Source organism: Callorhinchus milii, unplaced genomic scaffold (assembly GCF_018977255.1).
Source record: "Callorhinchus milii isolate IMCB2004 unplaced genomic scaffold, IMCB_Cmil_1.0 Scaffold27, whole genome shotgun sequence".
Taxonomy (NCBI): Eukaryota; Metazoa; Chordata; class Chondrichthyes; order Chimaeriformes; family Callorhinchidae; genus Callorhinchus; species Callorhinchus milii.
Genome location: NW_024704768.1, coordinates 2,380,536 through 2,397,430, shown reverse-complemented (window position 1 = coordinate 2,397,430; position 16,895 = coordinate 2,380,536). Strand labels below are relative to the sequence as shown.

Sequence of the window (16,895 nt, the reverse complement as noted above, 5' to 3'; positions counted from 1 at the left end):
CCCTCGCTCAGTGGGCTCTTGCCTGCTTCACACTGCCCGCCTTGCTCGCCCCACTATTGGTGGGCGGGCCTTCTGCCACTCTGCCCCCACCCTCTGGAACTCCATCCCGCAGTCCCCCTGCCTCGCCCCCTCCTTAAAGATCCATCTCAAGACCCTCCTCTTCGACCATGCTTTCAATCTCCCTGCTTCCCCCCTTGCCCTCCACCCTCTCCGATCCCCAGATCGGGTCTGAAACTCTGTCTGTCCTGTGCCTTGGGATGTCCTCCCGATGCGAAAGGCGTTAAACAAATATAATTTTGTTGTTGTAGAACATTTTCAGTATCTTCAACTGAATATAGTTGAAACTCAAGAAGGTAGGAAATGATCTGTTGGTGAAGTACAAGAACAGAAACAACTTGCATTTATATAGCACACTTTACGCAGGGTAGAGTCCCAGAGCGCTTGACAGTGGCAGGATCTGACACCCAGCCAGGGGGAGGGGGGGAAAGTGGGGAGGAAGGGGGCAAGGCGGAGGGATTGAGGTAGAGAGTTCCAAAATTTCAGGGTGTTGTGATGAAGGCACGGCTACCGATGGTGGAGCGGAGGGACTAAGGGACAAACAGGAGGCCAGGATCAGCTGAGTAGAGACAGCGGGTAGTGGAATGGGGGTAAGCAGATCAGATAGGTAGGGAGGTGCGAGGGCATGAACTGATTTGAAAACGAGTGAGAGGATCTTGAATTTGATCCGTTCGGTAATTGGGAGCCAGCAGAGCCTGGCAAGGACTGTGGGTACATAATTTTATGGGGGTGACTATCCAGGCGGCGGAGTTTTTAATTAATTGAATTATGTGTATGGTGGAGCTGGGGAAACCAACGAGAGGGCGTTGGAATAGTCTAGCTGGGAAGTGACTAGGATGAGGATTTTGGCTGCGTTGGTTGTGAGGTATGGATGGAGGCGAGCAATATGACGGAGGTGGAAAAAAAGCAATCCTGGTCAGGGAATGGATGTGGGGGAGAAAAAAACGCTGGGGATCGAGCCTGATGCCTAAATAGTGCAAGGGTTCGGTGAGTCTGAGGGAGAGCCTGGGGAGATTGACGAGTTCAGGCCCGCAGGAGAAAAGATGTTGACGGAAGCTAAAGAGTATGGCTTCCGTCTTGCTGACATTCAGCTGCAAGAAATTTGTGCTCATCCAGGCCTTGATGTCCGTCCAACAAGCTGACTGGGAATCGCAGCTGGAGGAGAAGTAGGCTTGGGTAGGGTGAGCTTCACGTGTGTATTGACATACTATTGTTTTGAAAGGAAAAGAAACTTCTAATTTATGGCCTTATGCAGCCTAGTGTTTGTGAGAAAACCAGAATGGAATTTTCTTGCTCTGGGAAGAGTTAAGCTGGGAGGGAGAGCAAGAGGGTCAGAGAATCCCTGAGTTAGTCAACAATAAGAAGAATTTGCATTTGTGTACAGTATCACCTTTCACAAAGGATATCGTCTCAAAATGCCTTAAAGAGATGGATTATGGAGTCCTATAGCTCAGTGTTTAAGAGCACTCGCCTCACAAGCGAGAGGACCCAGATTTGATTCTTGGGCGCGGTGCAACCTTTCCAAGTTTCCTTCCTCCACACGCCTCTGTTTACCTAGCAGTAAGTAGAAACTTGGTTGTTAGACGATTGGCGGATTGCTTTCTGGGGAGTAATAATCCCCTCTAAGTATTTGGTCACTCAATCCACTGTTTGTGGGACAATGCTGTGCGCGTGTCAAAATACATAGTAATCCACTTTACAATATATTCTGCGAAGCGCTTTGAGACATCTGAACGATGAGATAAGGTGCTATATCAAATGCAAGCATTATTATTATTATTAATGTGGAATGTCAAGTAAGGAGGGAGGGTGCGAGGTGCAGAGATTTTGGAGGGGAGTTCAAGAGAACAATGGTTGGAAGTTAAAAGTAAATTCCTACGGGGCAAGGTGTTGCAACATGCTTTACCGCAGTGTGGTCCTGTACTCTTGACACCCACTGTTTCCCTTTGCTTTTTATAGGGACGTGGCCAGCTCCTAGTTCAGCAGCAGCCTTAAAATATACAATGAGCTCTCGCAACACAGGACCACAGCTTGCTCACTGTTTATGGGAAGGAAACCATGCAAGGACAGTCTCTTCAAGCATAAACCGAATTGAGAGCAGCAGAGGTAGGGGCATCCATCTGCTGCGACCAAACCCACATGAGAAAGTTGGAAGGAATGGGTCGTCCGTCACTGAAAGGAACTTCGCGAGCATCCGTGTGGCAAAACCAGAATCACGTGTACAGGAGAGTCCTGTGGTAAGTGAGGACATCCTATCGTTGAATCATAATAAAATGAAAAAGGTTGGACCCATGTGATAAATTGGGACAAGAACGTCAAGGATGGTGAAATCACGAGTGAGGTGTGAGCAACAACCGTAGTGGGGCAGAATTTTTTTTTACGCAGAGGGGGTTACCAGGACACGGAATGCCCTACCAAAGGCAGCGGTTGAAGCAGAATCCTTTATCGGTTTTAAATGGGATTTGGAGAAATACTGGAAAAAGAAAAATGTAAAAGGGTGTGTGGAAAGAGCAGGACAACGGGACTAAATTGATAGGTTTTTTTTTAAGAGAGCTGGCTTGATGGTCCAAATGGCCTTCTGTGTTCTGAAATTCTTCAGGCCCAGTTTACACTGCCACACTCAGTTGAATGTGAATTGAGGTTGACTGATCGAATTTGAAAGCGGGTTTCGCTGGAACCTGATACCTGATGTGGTGGTTTTAACAGAGCAATACACATCACTATAGTCTACACTCTAATGTGATCGATTCGTGCTCTGCTCAGAAATGGTCCCTTAACTAAGGGTGTTCTGTGGACATAAGGAACTCTTCTCAGCTCCCAGCCAAGAGTGCAAGCAAACAGGGATAGAAATCTTCCTGCTTCCAATGACTAGAGGCTGTATTGCTTTCCGCCGAGTAGCAAGTAGATTGTACCTGATCTGGAAGTGTTGGATAGGACCTCGCAGAAGAAGCTTTAATCTAAATTGTGACCTAGGAATGTTTGAATGGGAGAAATAGGAAGGCGATTTACTTTTAATGTTGCCTGTGTCATACCTAACCTGTCCTTGGTGCAAAGAATGGAAGATTGTTCCTTGCATTTCATCAGTTTGAAAACAATATACATGTTTTAAAAGTTCTGTCATGGAGTGTTTGTGCGCAAGCATGTACGTGTGTAAATGTGTCTGCAGGGTGTGGATGTGAGGACACCACATGCAAGCGTGTGTGCGTGTGCATGCGTGCGTGTGTGTACCTCAGGCAGAGTTTCAGAAGTAAATTGTTTTGCATGGAGAGTAAGCCGAAATATGAGGGTGTTTTCTGCTTCAGGATGCATATGTGCTTCACCACAACAACATACTCAACTGACAGAGGCTCAGAGCCAAACCAGAAACGTTTGTTCCATTCTTGTGGTTTTATTTTTGACGGGGCAATAAGACCTACAGCTCAATTATTTGTACAAAACTGCCTTTAACAACTAAGCATCTCAGATTACACAGTAATTGATAAATGCAACTTGGTGAAACTATAAGTGAGAAGCATATGTGAAATCATAACAATACTCCTTACACATGATATGGTGCCCTTCATGTCATGAGGACATCTTAAAGCGCTTCACATGACTATAAAGTGTAGTGGCTGTGTCTTGTATTTTTAATGAGTAAGACAGCAGAAAATTTGCATACAGCAATGTCCGACAAACAGCAATGAAGTGAATAACCATTTTTTGGAGGGGGTTGGTGGGGGCGGGGGGTGTTTGACAGGACACCAGGAGAAACTAGAGACTGAGCTGAACCCCGGTTTAAAGTCTTCAACAAGGCAGCACAACCCTAGCACCGCACTGAAATGTTAGCCTAAACTGAGTTCAAATATAAAATATATATATGTATGTGAACAAGTGCAGAGAATTGAGAGAAACTGCCTCTCTGACTGAGGCTTTTGTAGGTTCATCACACCCAGTTTGATGCTGCTTCCTGTTGGTTTCTTATTTATGTCACTCATCAATATTCAGAGATGTTGATGCAGGGGAAGTCGGGCCCTGTTTGTGCTTGTTTCTATAGGGACAACTATCTTTGTCCCTCATTTTAGCTTTTGTTTCTGCTTCACCTTTAGTGGCGAGGCCAATGTATTCTCCTGTCTAGAAAAGAACGTCTGATGGATTGTATAAAAAGAGTGAAGGAACGGCTTGTAATACGCATGCGTGCTATGTCTGTGGTTATTTAACCTGCCTCCCTTTATCCACGGCACTGACTTTGGTTTGTTGGACATCAGACCCACTTTGTAGAACACGCACATCCATGTAAGAGGTAACAAGTGAGCGAGATAGATGCTCCCGTCTCCCACACTGAAGGTAAACATGGCCAATAGTGGACTCTGTGGGCTCTGGAACTCCCTTCCTCACTCCCTTCGCCTTGCGCCCTCTCTTCCTATTTTCAGGTCTCGGCTGAAGACCTTTCTTTTCGACTGCGCCTTTGGTCACCTTCTTCCCCCTCCCACTGGCTCGACCCCGGGATCCGTTACTGTGAAGCGCTCTGAGACGCCGTCCGACGTGGACGGCGCTATATAAATCCAAGTTGTTGTTGTTCCTCCCTATGGAAGGAAGTATGTGTAGGAAATCGAACTCTGTGGTATTTTAGACCTTGGATGATCTGACTTGTGATACACAGCCAGCACTGCAATGTCATTTATTAAGGTGGACTTCTCAACTGTACCCATGCTTAGTGGGAAGAACTCTGTTTTGTGGTATTCTGCTGCAGGGCCTCCCTTAATTGCCTTTCTTAATTTCCTGGTGTAAATCTGTAGCTGTGGGATGTGAGAGACGAGCTCGGGAATTTCCTGTAGCAGCTGACATCTTAGAAGCAGTCTGTTTTTTTTATATGAATAATACCCAGGAACCACAGACTGGAAATGTGGGGCACCTGAATGCTTTACACTCCTCGTTCATTGAGTTCAACAACTTTCAGAGTGAGAGATTTGCAGAGGGAGTGACGAGAATTATATGGAGCAGCAAGTTGTTGTTGTATGGTGACTGAGAGTTCCCATGGCCAATCTGTGCATGGGAAATGAGCGGATTGAGTGAAAGGAGCAATAGCACTGGACTTTCTTGGCCTGATTGGCTTAAGTGAAGCAAGAAAAGAGGATGTACAGTGACATTGGCACTGTTGAGAAATAGCTTGCTGAAACCGGAAGATATTTGCAAATTTCCTTTTTGGTGTGATCTAATCTGCTAAAGTGAGTTTTAAAGATGAACCACAGGTGGTAGAGGTTCTGTTTCATTCTTAGAGGCTATTTCACAAGACATGAAATGCACCAAATCCACTGGTTCCGAAGCAGATCTGCAAAGTTTTAATTTCTCACTGAAAGTGCGACTACATTCTTTCTCAGAATACAGTAGAAATGCTCACTTCACAAAAGGCTGGCCTTGTTTCTTGGGTAAGACTCTGAGTTGATTCTTATGGTAGAGTGATAGTGATTATTCTTGGGTTATTGATGCGTTTTTATCATCTGTTTGCAAATTGTAAGTTAGTCATTTGCAGAGTGGAGTTTGTTCAATCAGAATTGTGTCCTCATTTCTGTGTCTTCCTCCCCCCCCCCAAAAAAAATGTTGAAATAATTGGGCAGGTCAGCCGTGTGTTTTAAAAAAAACATCGTACTAATCGGAGTGCTTTTTCTGTGCAGGAGGCTTGATTGCTTGTAACGCGAGCTAAACGACTTTTTTGTTTTAGTAAAATTAGAAACTGCAATTCAGAATTAAAAAATGCTAACTGGAAGATCAGGATGATTATTATTATTATTAGTGACCCGTTCTCTCAGTCTCCTCGATTTGTGTGTCTCACTCGCTCATTGAGAAGAAGGATGGGGGGGAGGTCTAATTCTAAACCATTAGATGTGCTAAATGTCATGTGCACCTCAAATGACACCCCAGATTGTGGTACATGACTCATCTCACCCCTTGTGATACTGACAATAGGCTAATTTGAGACTTGTGAAGTGTCCAGTCAGTTTAATATTTGGAGATATTTTCCTATTGCCACATAGGATACCTCTGCTTATTTATCTCTGCTGGGCCTACCTGTTGGAATGGAGACTATGTTAGTGAAGTTACCTCCCTGCCCTCCATCTCTCCTGATCCTAAACCCCAGCTCAGTTGCAAATTCTTGACTTTCAGCACCTTGGGATGTCCTCCCATCATGGAAGGCACTGCGTAAATGTAAGTTATTGTTGAAGGCCCGAGGTCTGCCTCTGACGGTTAACAAGGGAAAACCTAAAGCATGATAGATGGAGTGAAGTGGAAATTTTTTTAAAAAATAAACCATTTTTATTCATGAGTCAGTTGAGTCAGTGATTTCAGAATCTGGAATTGGAAGCTGAAAGTGACTTGCTGTCGTTTTGGACTTTTGTTTTACAGACCACCGAATCGGTCGTTGAATTAGCAGGCAGGTCGGACTCCCCCGTTTACACTAACCTGGAGGAGCTAAGAATGGTTCACCTGGAACCACCCAATCCCATCAACCCCCCAGTGCAGGTCCTTGACCTTTGGGAGCGACACGTGGATCCAGCAACCGACCGTAACTTCTACTTCAACACCGTCACCAAGGAGAAGACCTGGAAGCCACCACGACGAGCTCGGAACCGAATGGCAAGGGTGGGCAAAGGTTTTAACTGCAGAGAAAGAAAATATATTTGTATATTAATATTAGTAATAATCCTTGCATTTGTTACAGCGCTTTATTACGTCGTTGATACGTATCAAAGCGCTTCACAGAATATACTGCAAAGTGTAATGACTGTATTTTATGGGTGAATGCAGCAGCCAGTTTGAACACAGCAACATTCCACAAACAGCCACGGAGTGAGGGACCAATTTTATTTGAGAGATTGTTGGCCAGGACACTGGGAAAAACTCTCTTTTCGAATCGTGCCATGGGATCTTTACATCCACCTGAACCGGTTGACGGGACCTCGGTTTAACGTTTCATCTGAAGGATGGCACCTCCGACAAAACCCTAGCGCTGCATTGGAGCATCAGCTTAGATTATGTGATTCCAAATCCTTATGTGGGGCTTCTACCCTCAACCTTCTGACTTCTTGAGTGCTTCGGGATGCTACCCCAGCGTGAAGGGCTATATATAAATGCAAGTTGTTGCTATCACTGCACTAAACTGACACACAGAGAACCAGACGCCTGAAATGAACAGCATATAAGAAGTGCTTTAGCTCAGAAAAACAATTATAATCTTTCTTTTAAACTTAAGTTTTCATTTTCCAAATTCATTACAAAAACAATCTCAAAACTGAGGCTCATTTCTGAGAGAAGATTCCTGCACAGCCAGCAGCAGCTAATTGTCACTAAATTAAATACAAAATAATGTATGAGTCTATCAATACACTTAAAAAAAAAGGTGACAACAGGCCTAAAATTTCACCTCGTCTTCGTCCGTGCCACTTTGTGTTTAAAATTTAAGGTTGCATCAAATTGTGAAAATATTTTTTTTAATATTTCTGCATTTTGTTTCTACATAAAAATAAGGAAGTGAGTTTCCTCTTCCGGTCTGGTCAATATACCCAGTATTCTGATCCTGCAAAATATGGTGTTCTACAGAGGATATGTTCTGTTAGGCAAGTGGAAGCTCCTGAGTCGATTGATAGCTTTGGAAGTCTTGCATCCCTTTTTTTGAGGGATGTTGGTGAGGGGGATCTGGAGGACGCAACACAGTCTGGGGACATTGTGCGTGTGCAGGATGTGGAGGCACAGGCACAGTTTCACTCACTGAATTCCCACCCTCTCACCCAGGCTGGTTCGGAAGTAAAAAGAGAGAGATTTGAACAACAACAACTTGCACTTATATAGCGCCCTCCATGCAGGGTAGCGTCTCAGAGCGCTTAACAGTGGCAAATTCCTTGATGGCCCCTGGCACAATTTCTAACCATTGCTGGTTACTGAGCGGATCAGCAGGTGTCTGGTAGCAGGTTGGCAATGGTGCAATTATTGTAAATATTAATGTTATTTTAAGAGGTTTTTGTGGCTCAGTGGTTAAGTGCACTGTCCACTACGACACTAACCCATGCAGGCTGAACACTTGTAGTTTCGATCTATGGCGTATGTGACGATAAACTGGACATGTTCACACTTAAGAAGATTGAGGGTCCTTTAAGATTCTGAAAGGAATAGGTAATGTAGACTTTAATAAGCTATTTTATCTTGTACTGAACAGTAGAACCAGAGACATGGCCTGCGATTGAAGGGGGATAAATTCATAACAAATCTGCTGAAACACTACTTCAGTGAGTGAGTAGTAAATACATGGAATAGGCTCCCTGGAAAGACAGATGGTGGAAGCAGAAAGTGGTGTTTGTTTCAAGAACAAATTAGATAGGTTTCTACTAGAAAATATTATCTCGGGATGCAGTATATGTATATACAGTATATGTGATACAACATGGCAAGAGACTGATGAACTAGATGGACCTTGGTCTTCTTTTGCCTAGCGAATTCTTATGCACTTACGTTTTTATGATGACAGTTTCATCTCAGCACTTGTGGCATGAATTAGTGAGGGGAAGGTCAGCCAGAGTTTTCTATTCCTGATTGCTATCCATTGATGGTCTGCCAAGTCCTGGTTGACAGGGACTTGGCAGGACTGTGTATACGGGGGTGGGGTGCGGATTGGGCTTGGCTGTGATGCCATCCACCGTTGAATACCCTGCCCATGCCGATGTATGAATAGTAGTCACTTGGGCGAGGAAACCGAGGGAGCCCAAGAAGTCATAGAAATATTGAGTGGGAAGGTGGGGGCGATAGGGAGAAGAAATAGCAGTGGAAGAAACCAATCTTGAGGAAGTCCATTAGGAATTGCACAGGAAGGAAGCAAATTTGAGAGGAGGAAAATAATGCATGTTGATTTGTCAGTCTACTTTTAACACTTTACATTTTGCCGAATTTGTCTAGTTGATAAGGAAGTAACTTGCAGAACTGTCCCTTCCTGCTCCTTCTGACTAGCTTCTACAACCTGTTTTACAGTCCCACACACCTCCCCCTGATTGCTCTACCGTTCAACGAGTTCCCGGCAGCTCGTCTTCCTACAATCATTTCATGCAACCGTTGGTAGACAAGAAGAATGGGGACGCTTTGCAGGTAAAGAACCTCAGTAAATACTTGTTATTTGCAACTAATAATAATAAAGTTATAAATTTTGGATGGAGTATAATGGGCTCGGAATTTTCAGAAGATGTGGTTGGTTTTGGATTTCTTTTTAATTCCAAGTTCCCAGCTCTTCTGTTAGATTCTCTTATCTGTTTTTCTCAAAGATAGGTTTTTATTTCATCGCATTATTTGGAGTTACTGTTTTGTGGTGACACTATGATGACACTGTGTTTCTGTGTGCAAGCCCACTTCTCTAAGGCTGTTCAGTGAATATGCTCTGGGGAGAGGTGAAGGGCTGCTGAGTCTGAGAACCAAGTTCTGCTTGTGCAATACTCAGTTTGTAAACTTCAGAATGATTCCCTCGAGTCTGTGGGTTTTATAAAAATATTTCTTTCATTTATTCTATCTGATTATTATTTACGCCTAATAATAATCCCTCCAAAACAAAACAATAATAAATTGGTCATTTTCAATCCATGACTGTTTGTGGGACACTGCTGTGTGCAATAGGCTGCCACGTTTCGCCCACAATTCACTTTACAGTCTATTCTGTGAAGCGCTTTGAGACGTCGAGAAGACATGAAAAGTGCTTTATCATAATGCAAGGATTATTATTATTTATTATTTATTTTGTACCCCATCTGAAGATGATGCCTTGTGCTTGTGGCTGGTTACACAGACAGCTAGGGGTGGTGGAGGGGGTGGGTATCAGTGTTGCCTCAATGATAGTGATTTAAATTGATTCTCTAGGAACAGGAGTAGGCCATTCAGCCCCTCAAGCCTGTTCCACCATTCTATTAGATCATGGCTGCTCTGTACCTCAAGTCCATTTACCCATCTTTGCACCATAATCCCTTGATATCCTGACGTAACAAACATTTATCCACCTCAGTCTTACAAATTTGAATAGATCTGGCATCCACAGCCTTTTGGGGGAGAGAGTTCCAGTTTTGGGGAAAAGAAACTGTCCTACAACTGATCACCAGAGACAGTAGGGTGAATCAGGGCCTCCACCTTATTTAACCCATCCTCTAGAGCCTTGGGACGTCCTTCTGACGTGAAAGGCGCAATATAAATGTAATTTGTTGTTGTTTCTTCCAATAACAGAATCGAGTTATTTCTTAAATAAGTCCCGATGCCCTGCTGTCACCCTCCCTTCCTGATAAGCTATTCCAGTTATCCATTACCTTCTAACCCAAAGAAGTACTTGGGAACAGGAGGACGTAATTCAAACTGAGCTTGTGCTGCTATATTATAAATGCAAGTTGTTGTTTATTATGAGATGGTGGGAGATCTTTTAATTCTATTTCCCTGACATTTCTCCATATCATAGAATCCTACAGCACAGAAGGATGCCGTTCGACCAATTGTGCTTGAGCTGGCTCTTTTAAAGAGCTACCAACTAGTCCCACTCCCCCACTCTTTCCCATATCCTTGCAATTTTCCTTTTTTCAACTATATATCCAATTCCCTTAACACTCTTACTTCCCAAGTATCCCTCTACCTCACTTTTAAATATCTCAATATATTCTGTATCGTCGAGCTTCTAGACAGTGCATTCATTTCCACATCCTCCCAACCCTATGTGAACGAATGGTTTCGGTTCTCACTTCCAATATGCACCTTATAGCGAATGTTCTAATTACGCCTTCCTAAATGCTTCATTTATACTTGAGTTTGGAGGATATCCCAATGGGAAATAATTGGATCTCATCCCAAATTCCTTCCGTTCAGTAAGCTATTTCTGACGCCATTGTAGCTTTTTATTGAAATACCCAGTTTGTCACACAAGGTTCCTCACTCAAAGGGACAGCATGACTGACCATTTACGGTGCGTCTCTCCTTCATAAGTCAGGAATCCTGCAAGAGCCTTTCTTCTCGAACACCACCCGCCTTCAAAGGTCGTGTTGTTTGCTGCAAATCATTTGGGCAGATTCATAATGGCCTTAATCAACTCAGTCTATTTCCTGTCGTGACTGAGCCTTGCCAAACCCAGCCATGCATTGCATGTGCACAAAGCGACCTGATACATGCACAGATTGCTCTGCCTTTAACTCTCAAAAACCCTTCTAAAAAAAACGACCTTCTTGAGCGTACTTTCCAGCACCTTCCAGATCAATTCTCCCTCATTCACACACACACACACAAGTGTCTTGGTGGACTGTGCCGTCCCTGTTTGAAGCACTTTGAGAGATTTTCCTATGTGAAAAGTTATCTATTATATACCTATTCTGCTATATTTGTAGCCATTGAATTTAGAAATTCTTGAAATTCTGCGTGAGACACTTGCCAGGAATTCAATTGAAACATCGCATGCATTCACCATCTGATTAGTGTTCTGCATGGCTTTTCCCTTTCACAATATATGAAATATCTTTTGAGGATCCTCTATCAGGTTGTGTTTGAATGAGTAAGTTTGTGACGTCCGATGTCTGACATCTCCAGGATCTAAATAGACCGAATTTTAATGAGTTGGAGCTTATTTCCTGTTTTGTACTTTACTTTAACTCCTTCGATGCTTTCTCCTCTTTTGCCTCTCTGTAATGTGTAATGTGACTCCGGTCGTGCTGTATTTCCCTGTGAAGCACTGGTATATTTGCTGTGCTGTCTTATCCACCACTGAACCATTAGGGTTTAAGCTCACAGTCTTGAGGATGTGTTGACATCCCAAATCTCACAATGACACAGAAAGGACTGGTCATCATCACCAATAATAACAATAATAATCCTTGCCTTGCATTTGATATCACGCCTTAACACGTCTACAAGACGTCTCAAAGTGCTTCACAGAATGTATTGTAAAGTGGATTGACTGTATTTTGTGGGCAAAACGTGGCAGCCAATTGTACACAAGAGCGTCCCACAAACAATCGTGAATTGAGTGACCACCCTTTTTTTGGAGGGGGATTATTACTCCCGTAAATCGATCCATCAACCGACTAACAACTGGGTTCCTACTTACTGCTAGGTAAACAGAGGCGTGTGGAGCAGAGAAACTTGTCTAAGGTTTCACCCCGGTCAGGCGAGCGAGGGGAGAGTGCTTACCAATGCTTTGGATTTACAGCAGAGCTTCCTGGACTTTTCACCCATGTCTCCTTAGAGCTGGGAAGACCTTGTTTGCTTGCCTAGGTTTCTTTTCAATGAAACTTGTTTTATCAACTTGAAAGGGAAAAGTACTGGTGTGCTTTCACTGAGATTCGAACTAGGGACCTAGGAGAAAAGAAAATGTGCAGCTGAATGAGGAAGAGGACAGGGAAAGTCCCGTCAGAAGCTGTAGGTGAACTATTCCCAGGTCTCTCTCGCTCAGTGCTGCGCTCCTGCCAGCTGCTGGGAACTACCTGCCAGTCTTATAGCATGAATCTCGTTCCCATCTTCCATGGCCTTCGCTCAGCATCTCCACATGACAGTACAGCTGAGATCAGGAACTCACCGTGTGCTTCGGCAAGAGCAATTGGTGACAAGCGGGCACAGTCTCAGGATTGTTGGCATAGGAATCAGAGGAGCGTTTAGAAGGAATTTCTTCACACAGTGGATTGTTAGGCTGTCGAATTCATTATCATTCATTACTGAGTGGGAGCGGCTTTTTGGTAGCACTCGAGGTCTGAAATTTATTTCTCATGACCTTGAGAAAGTATATTTCTCGTGAAATTTACTGCTCATGATCTAAACAAATAAATAAAATGATAATCATTTGGTCACTCAATCCACGACTGTTTGTGGGACGCTGTTGTGCGCAACTGGCTGCCGCATTTTGCCCCCAAAATATACAATCAATCCATTTGACAGTATATGCTCTGAAGCGCTTTGAGACGTCTCAGAAGATGTGATAAGGCTCTATATCAAATGCAAGGATTATTATTACATTATTACTATTGTTATCGTCCTTTTTGTTTTCCAGAAGCGAGACTCTCCTGCGCGGGACTCTCTCAGTCTCCCGCGAGCCGCCTCCACAGAAATGCTGGGCACGGCGGAGCACGGCAGCAGCAAAGTCCGTCTGCGCAACCGGAACGACGGCTTATTAAACAAGCGCTTCAGCCTAGGCAAGTCCATGATCATCACCGACAACCTGGATCCCAAGGTGAGGCAGGCCGTCCATTTCTCTCACTTCCCCCCCAGTTATTCCCATCTCTCGCCTGAGAGGGAGTGGGGTTTTGTAGTGCTGGAGGTCTGAAATTTATTTCTCATGACCTTGGCCTGAACAAAATTCTTCTCGATTTGAATTTTGGTCACCAGTGGGCCTGATCGGGTGCTGGAAACTCGCAGGGAGGAATCGCTGAGGGAAGCAGCGCTGAAGGAATAGAATTAGCATTAGCAGAGGTCTGAGGGATAGCACCCATGGTGGGAACAATGTGGGATTATGGTAAGGATACCCTAACGTCTGATAGCAAAGCTCTTGATTTAACAGGATGATTTTAACCCTGAGATGTACTACTACCTTGAGAGTTTCCAGACTGCCGTGTTCTAATCTGTACGGTGGAATTCTTTTATTCTTTCCTGACAACTGTAGCTTTGTACTGCTGCACTGGCTATTGTGAAGTGTGGTAATTGGTTGCTGTGGTTGAATCAAGCTATGGCACATTTTTATTTGACAGTACAGTGTGAGGAATAACATGCCTTGCATTAGATTGCAGTCATTTAATCCTGGTATGTATTTGCATTCCTGTCATGTCCAGCGTAGCATGTCTCTGTGCTGACTCAATCCCCTCGCCATATTAGCCTCGGTAATCCCTCCCACTCGCTGTTTTAAGCAAAATTATTCAAATTTACAAATATTCAAAGGTCATTGGAGAGGAGGAAAAAAGCTGTTCTCTTTCTCATCATAATTCCTTTGAAGTGTTTGCTATTTAAAAAGTGATTTTAATCGAGTTTTCTTTCAAAAAAAATTCTAATTGCTTGTTGTGATTCAGTGAGAGATTTTCTTACAAGCCTGAACCAGTCCCAGTGCTTCACTAACAATTAGTTGTTTCTGCAATACTATCAGCCACCCACCAATGCTGGTATCCCCTTGTAACCTTAGGAACGTAGCCACCCCTCTGAGTATAACCGGCTGTCTTATTTTATTTGTTTACATATGCTCTGTGTGAAGCTTGTGGAAGGTGTAAACTTCCACCGTCTGTAATTATAGGGAAGATAACCGAGATATTAGCGATTAGCACCCACACTCAAATCCCCAGCCATCCTCCTTCAGGTGACTGGTCTGCAGGAGACTGATGACTTTGAAAGGGATCTGGAGAGGTTAAGTAGAGGGGCTAAGGAGCAGCAGGTTGGAGTTTAATGTGCACAAGCGGAAGGTGATGCAGAGTGTTAGAGAAACGAGATGTGTCGATTTGGCAAGAGGAGAAAGATTGGAGTGAGTTATTCCAGTGCTTGAAGAGCATCAGTTCCTTGTGCAGATCTTCAGGGTATTTGATTGTGAAATCGGTAAAGACGCATTTGGAATCGTTGGTTCAATTTCGGGAACTTACTAAATCGGCCTCGATTGGTTGGAGAGGGAAAGCTAGGAGCAATGAGGATGATTGTGAGGCTCAGAAATGAACACAGTGACCTTGGAATTGTTCAAAAAGACTGAACAAAGACGCGATCACGACCTGTAAAATGGTGAAAGGCAAGGAAAAGGTGGATTCTGCCTCGGTTTTTCTCACGCTACATTCCGAGATGTCAGCACCCAGGAAAAACAAATAGAAAACATTTTAAGTCTCAAGTGAGAGGAGCGTTCAAGAAAGATTTTCCTGGATTTCGGCATCTTTTGTCCAGTTTGCACAGATGTGGATTTCAGGTGAGTTTCAGACTCGCACCCCGGACTCAGTCTTGCAACTGTACTTGTCTGTGAAGCTGTGAGTGAGTTCAGTGTTGGGCTGGATGAGTAGAGTTGGAGAAGATGTTCCAGACTGTGGCGACGTCCATCTGACTGCCTCAGGCAAAATCTCCGCAATCCTGCAAGCCTTGGCAAGTTGGTTGTTGCTATGGCTGACACTCGTGCACAAAATACCTCACTTGGGCAAAGGCCAACCTTATACGGGGATAACTGCTTGTAAAGAGAGTCGAGAGGAAAGATTCCTTTTGCAATGTTTAGTGTCTATGTCCAGACCTGGGAGTTTCACACAGTCTGAATACATTCTGCATTCAGGTGTGTGACAACAGCAATGAGCCAGGGGATGAGCCAGCAAAAAATGAAATTTGTTAATCAGATTATTCTGCCTTTAAATGCAAATATAGTACTGTTCAGTGAGTGAACATTGTTCTAGCGGAACATTCACATCGTACCACAGTGGTGCCTCAGTTTAACTTTTATTAAATGCAACATTACTCTGTGTATTCCTGCAGGTGACGCATTGGAGAAATCTTTCACATCATAGCTTCTGTGTGAGCATGAACGACCCTGCGGCAGGAGCCTCTCCTGTAAGTGTTGCTCTCGGGCTAGTTTGGGATAACCCCGTGATTTACAGACACTGTGTTGGTCTAGCTGTAAATGCACCCCCACGGGCTGGAGATTAAATTTCTCCAATTGGTTCAGTTGTGCAGCGCTAAAAACGAGCTTTGGTGCTAATCATTTCCTTCCCCAAGCGCTCCGAGACGCCTTCCAGCGTGAAGGGCGCTATATAAATTGAAGTTTTGGTTTTTCACACTGTCGAACACTTTTATATATTAATTTATGAGGTGGGTGGGTGGGCGGGTGGCTATATAAATGTTGTTTTACCTACTCGCCTCCAGAGGATAAGACTACTTTTTTTAAATATTTTTTAAAAAAAGCTCTTCCGCTTTCTTGCATCCACCTACAGTACCCACCGTGCCCTCACACACCACACTAGCCCCAGGGAGAGTGTGACCGGCTCTAAAGCTGGCTGCAGCAGGTTCTCTTTTTCCTAGCAAATATTTGAACAGGAATAATACAAAAATATATATAGGAAAAGAGGAGAGAATCTGCGGTTAAGGTGGATAGTTCCAATGGAGGACGTTGCACGAGCACAGGCTTGATGAACTTAATGGCCCCTTTCTGAGTTAGTTTCTATTGTATTTCTAGTCTTAGCCTATAAGCAGAGCCAATAGAAAATTGTGGAAATCTGTGCTGAAAATTACTGCAAGGGAAATTTGACAAATTTTGCAGAACATTGCAGGGAATTGATTGGTGCCCTTGAGAGGTATATATATTTCACTGCCAACCTACATTTTATCACTTTATTGATAAGGACTAAACACGAAGAAATAACGCACATCAACAACAAGATTACATTTGTCTAGCGCCTTTTATGTCGGGAGGACGTCCCAAGGCGCTGGACAGTGTACAGCATTAGATTGTTGGGGGAAAAAAAATGATTAATGCTTTCTTTAACAAAACCTTTTATCACCTTGTTTAGATGCTGGAAAAGGCTGGTCTGCTGAATAAAACCAAGATAGCAGAAGGCGGGAGGAAGCTGAAGTACGTTTGACTTTTGTTCTTATCACAATATCAGGTTTTCAAGTCTTCTGCGATCACTGGGTGTGACTCCCTGACACTGTTAATCTTTTGTCCTCTTCCACTTAGAGAAATGAGTTGACATTATAGAACGCTGCTCTTGTTTGAAGCTACCATTTCTCTCTTTCTCGCCTGAAGTGCGTTTGATTCCTTTTGGGTTTCTACGCCTTGGCCAAGTGGCCATTGATCATGTGTGAGCGTTGGCAGTGAGAATCGGCAGGGATCAGCATAGACAAGACCCCACTCCCACCCCGATCGTGTGCTCACT

General features: G+C 43.8%; 1 protein-coding gene across 6 annotated transcripts in view; it reads left to right on the top strand.

The window, feature by feature from the left end:
- Nucleotides 1–16,895, top strand: part of arhgap9 (Rho GTPase activating protein 9) — a 52,571-nt gene that overhangs the window by 13,857 nt on the left and 21,819 nt on the right. For 4 of the 6 annotated variants that reach the window (XM_007909320.2, XM_042344275.1, XM_007909321.2 and 1 more), the window contains exons 4-9: nucleotides 2,017–2,294; nucleotides 6,439–6,675; nucleotides 9,052–9,165; nucleotides 13,073–13,252; nucleotides 15,499–15,573; nucleotides 16,530–16,591. In XM_007909320.2, coding sequence (XP_007907511.2) covers nucleotides 2,017–2,294; nucleotides 6,439–6,675; nucleotides 9,052–9,165; nucleotides 13,073–13,252; nucleotides 15,499–15,573; nucleotides 16,530–16,591 — 946 coding nt within the window. Of the gene's footprint in view, nucleotides 1–2,016; nucleotides 2,295–4,140; nucleotides 4,381–5,263; nucleotides 5,463–6,438; nucleotides 6,676–9,051; nucleotides 9,166–13,072; nucleotides 13,253–15,498; nucleotides 15,574–16,529; nucleotides 16,592–16,895 lie in introns of those variants that run through there. The other 2 variants (XM_007909323.2, XM_007909322.2) reach the window with 2 other exon arrangements.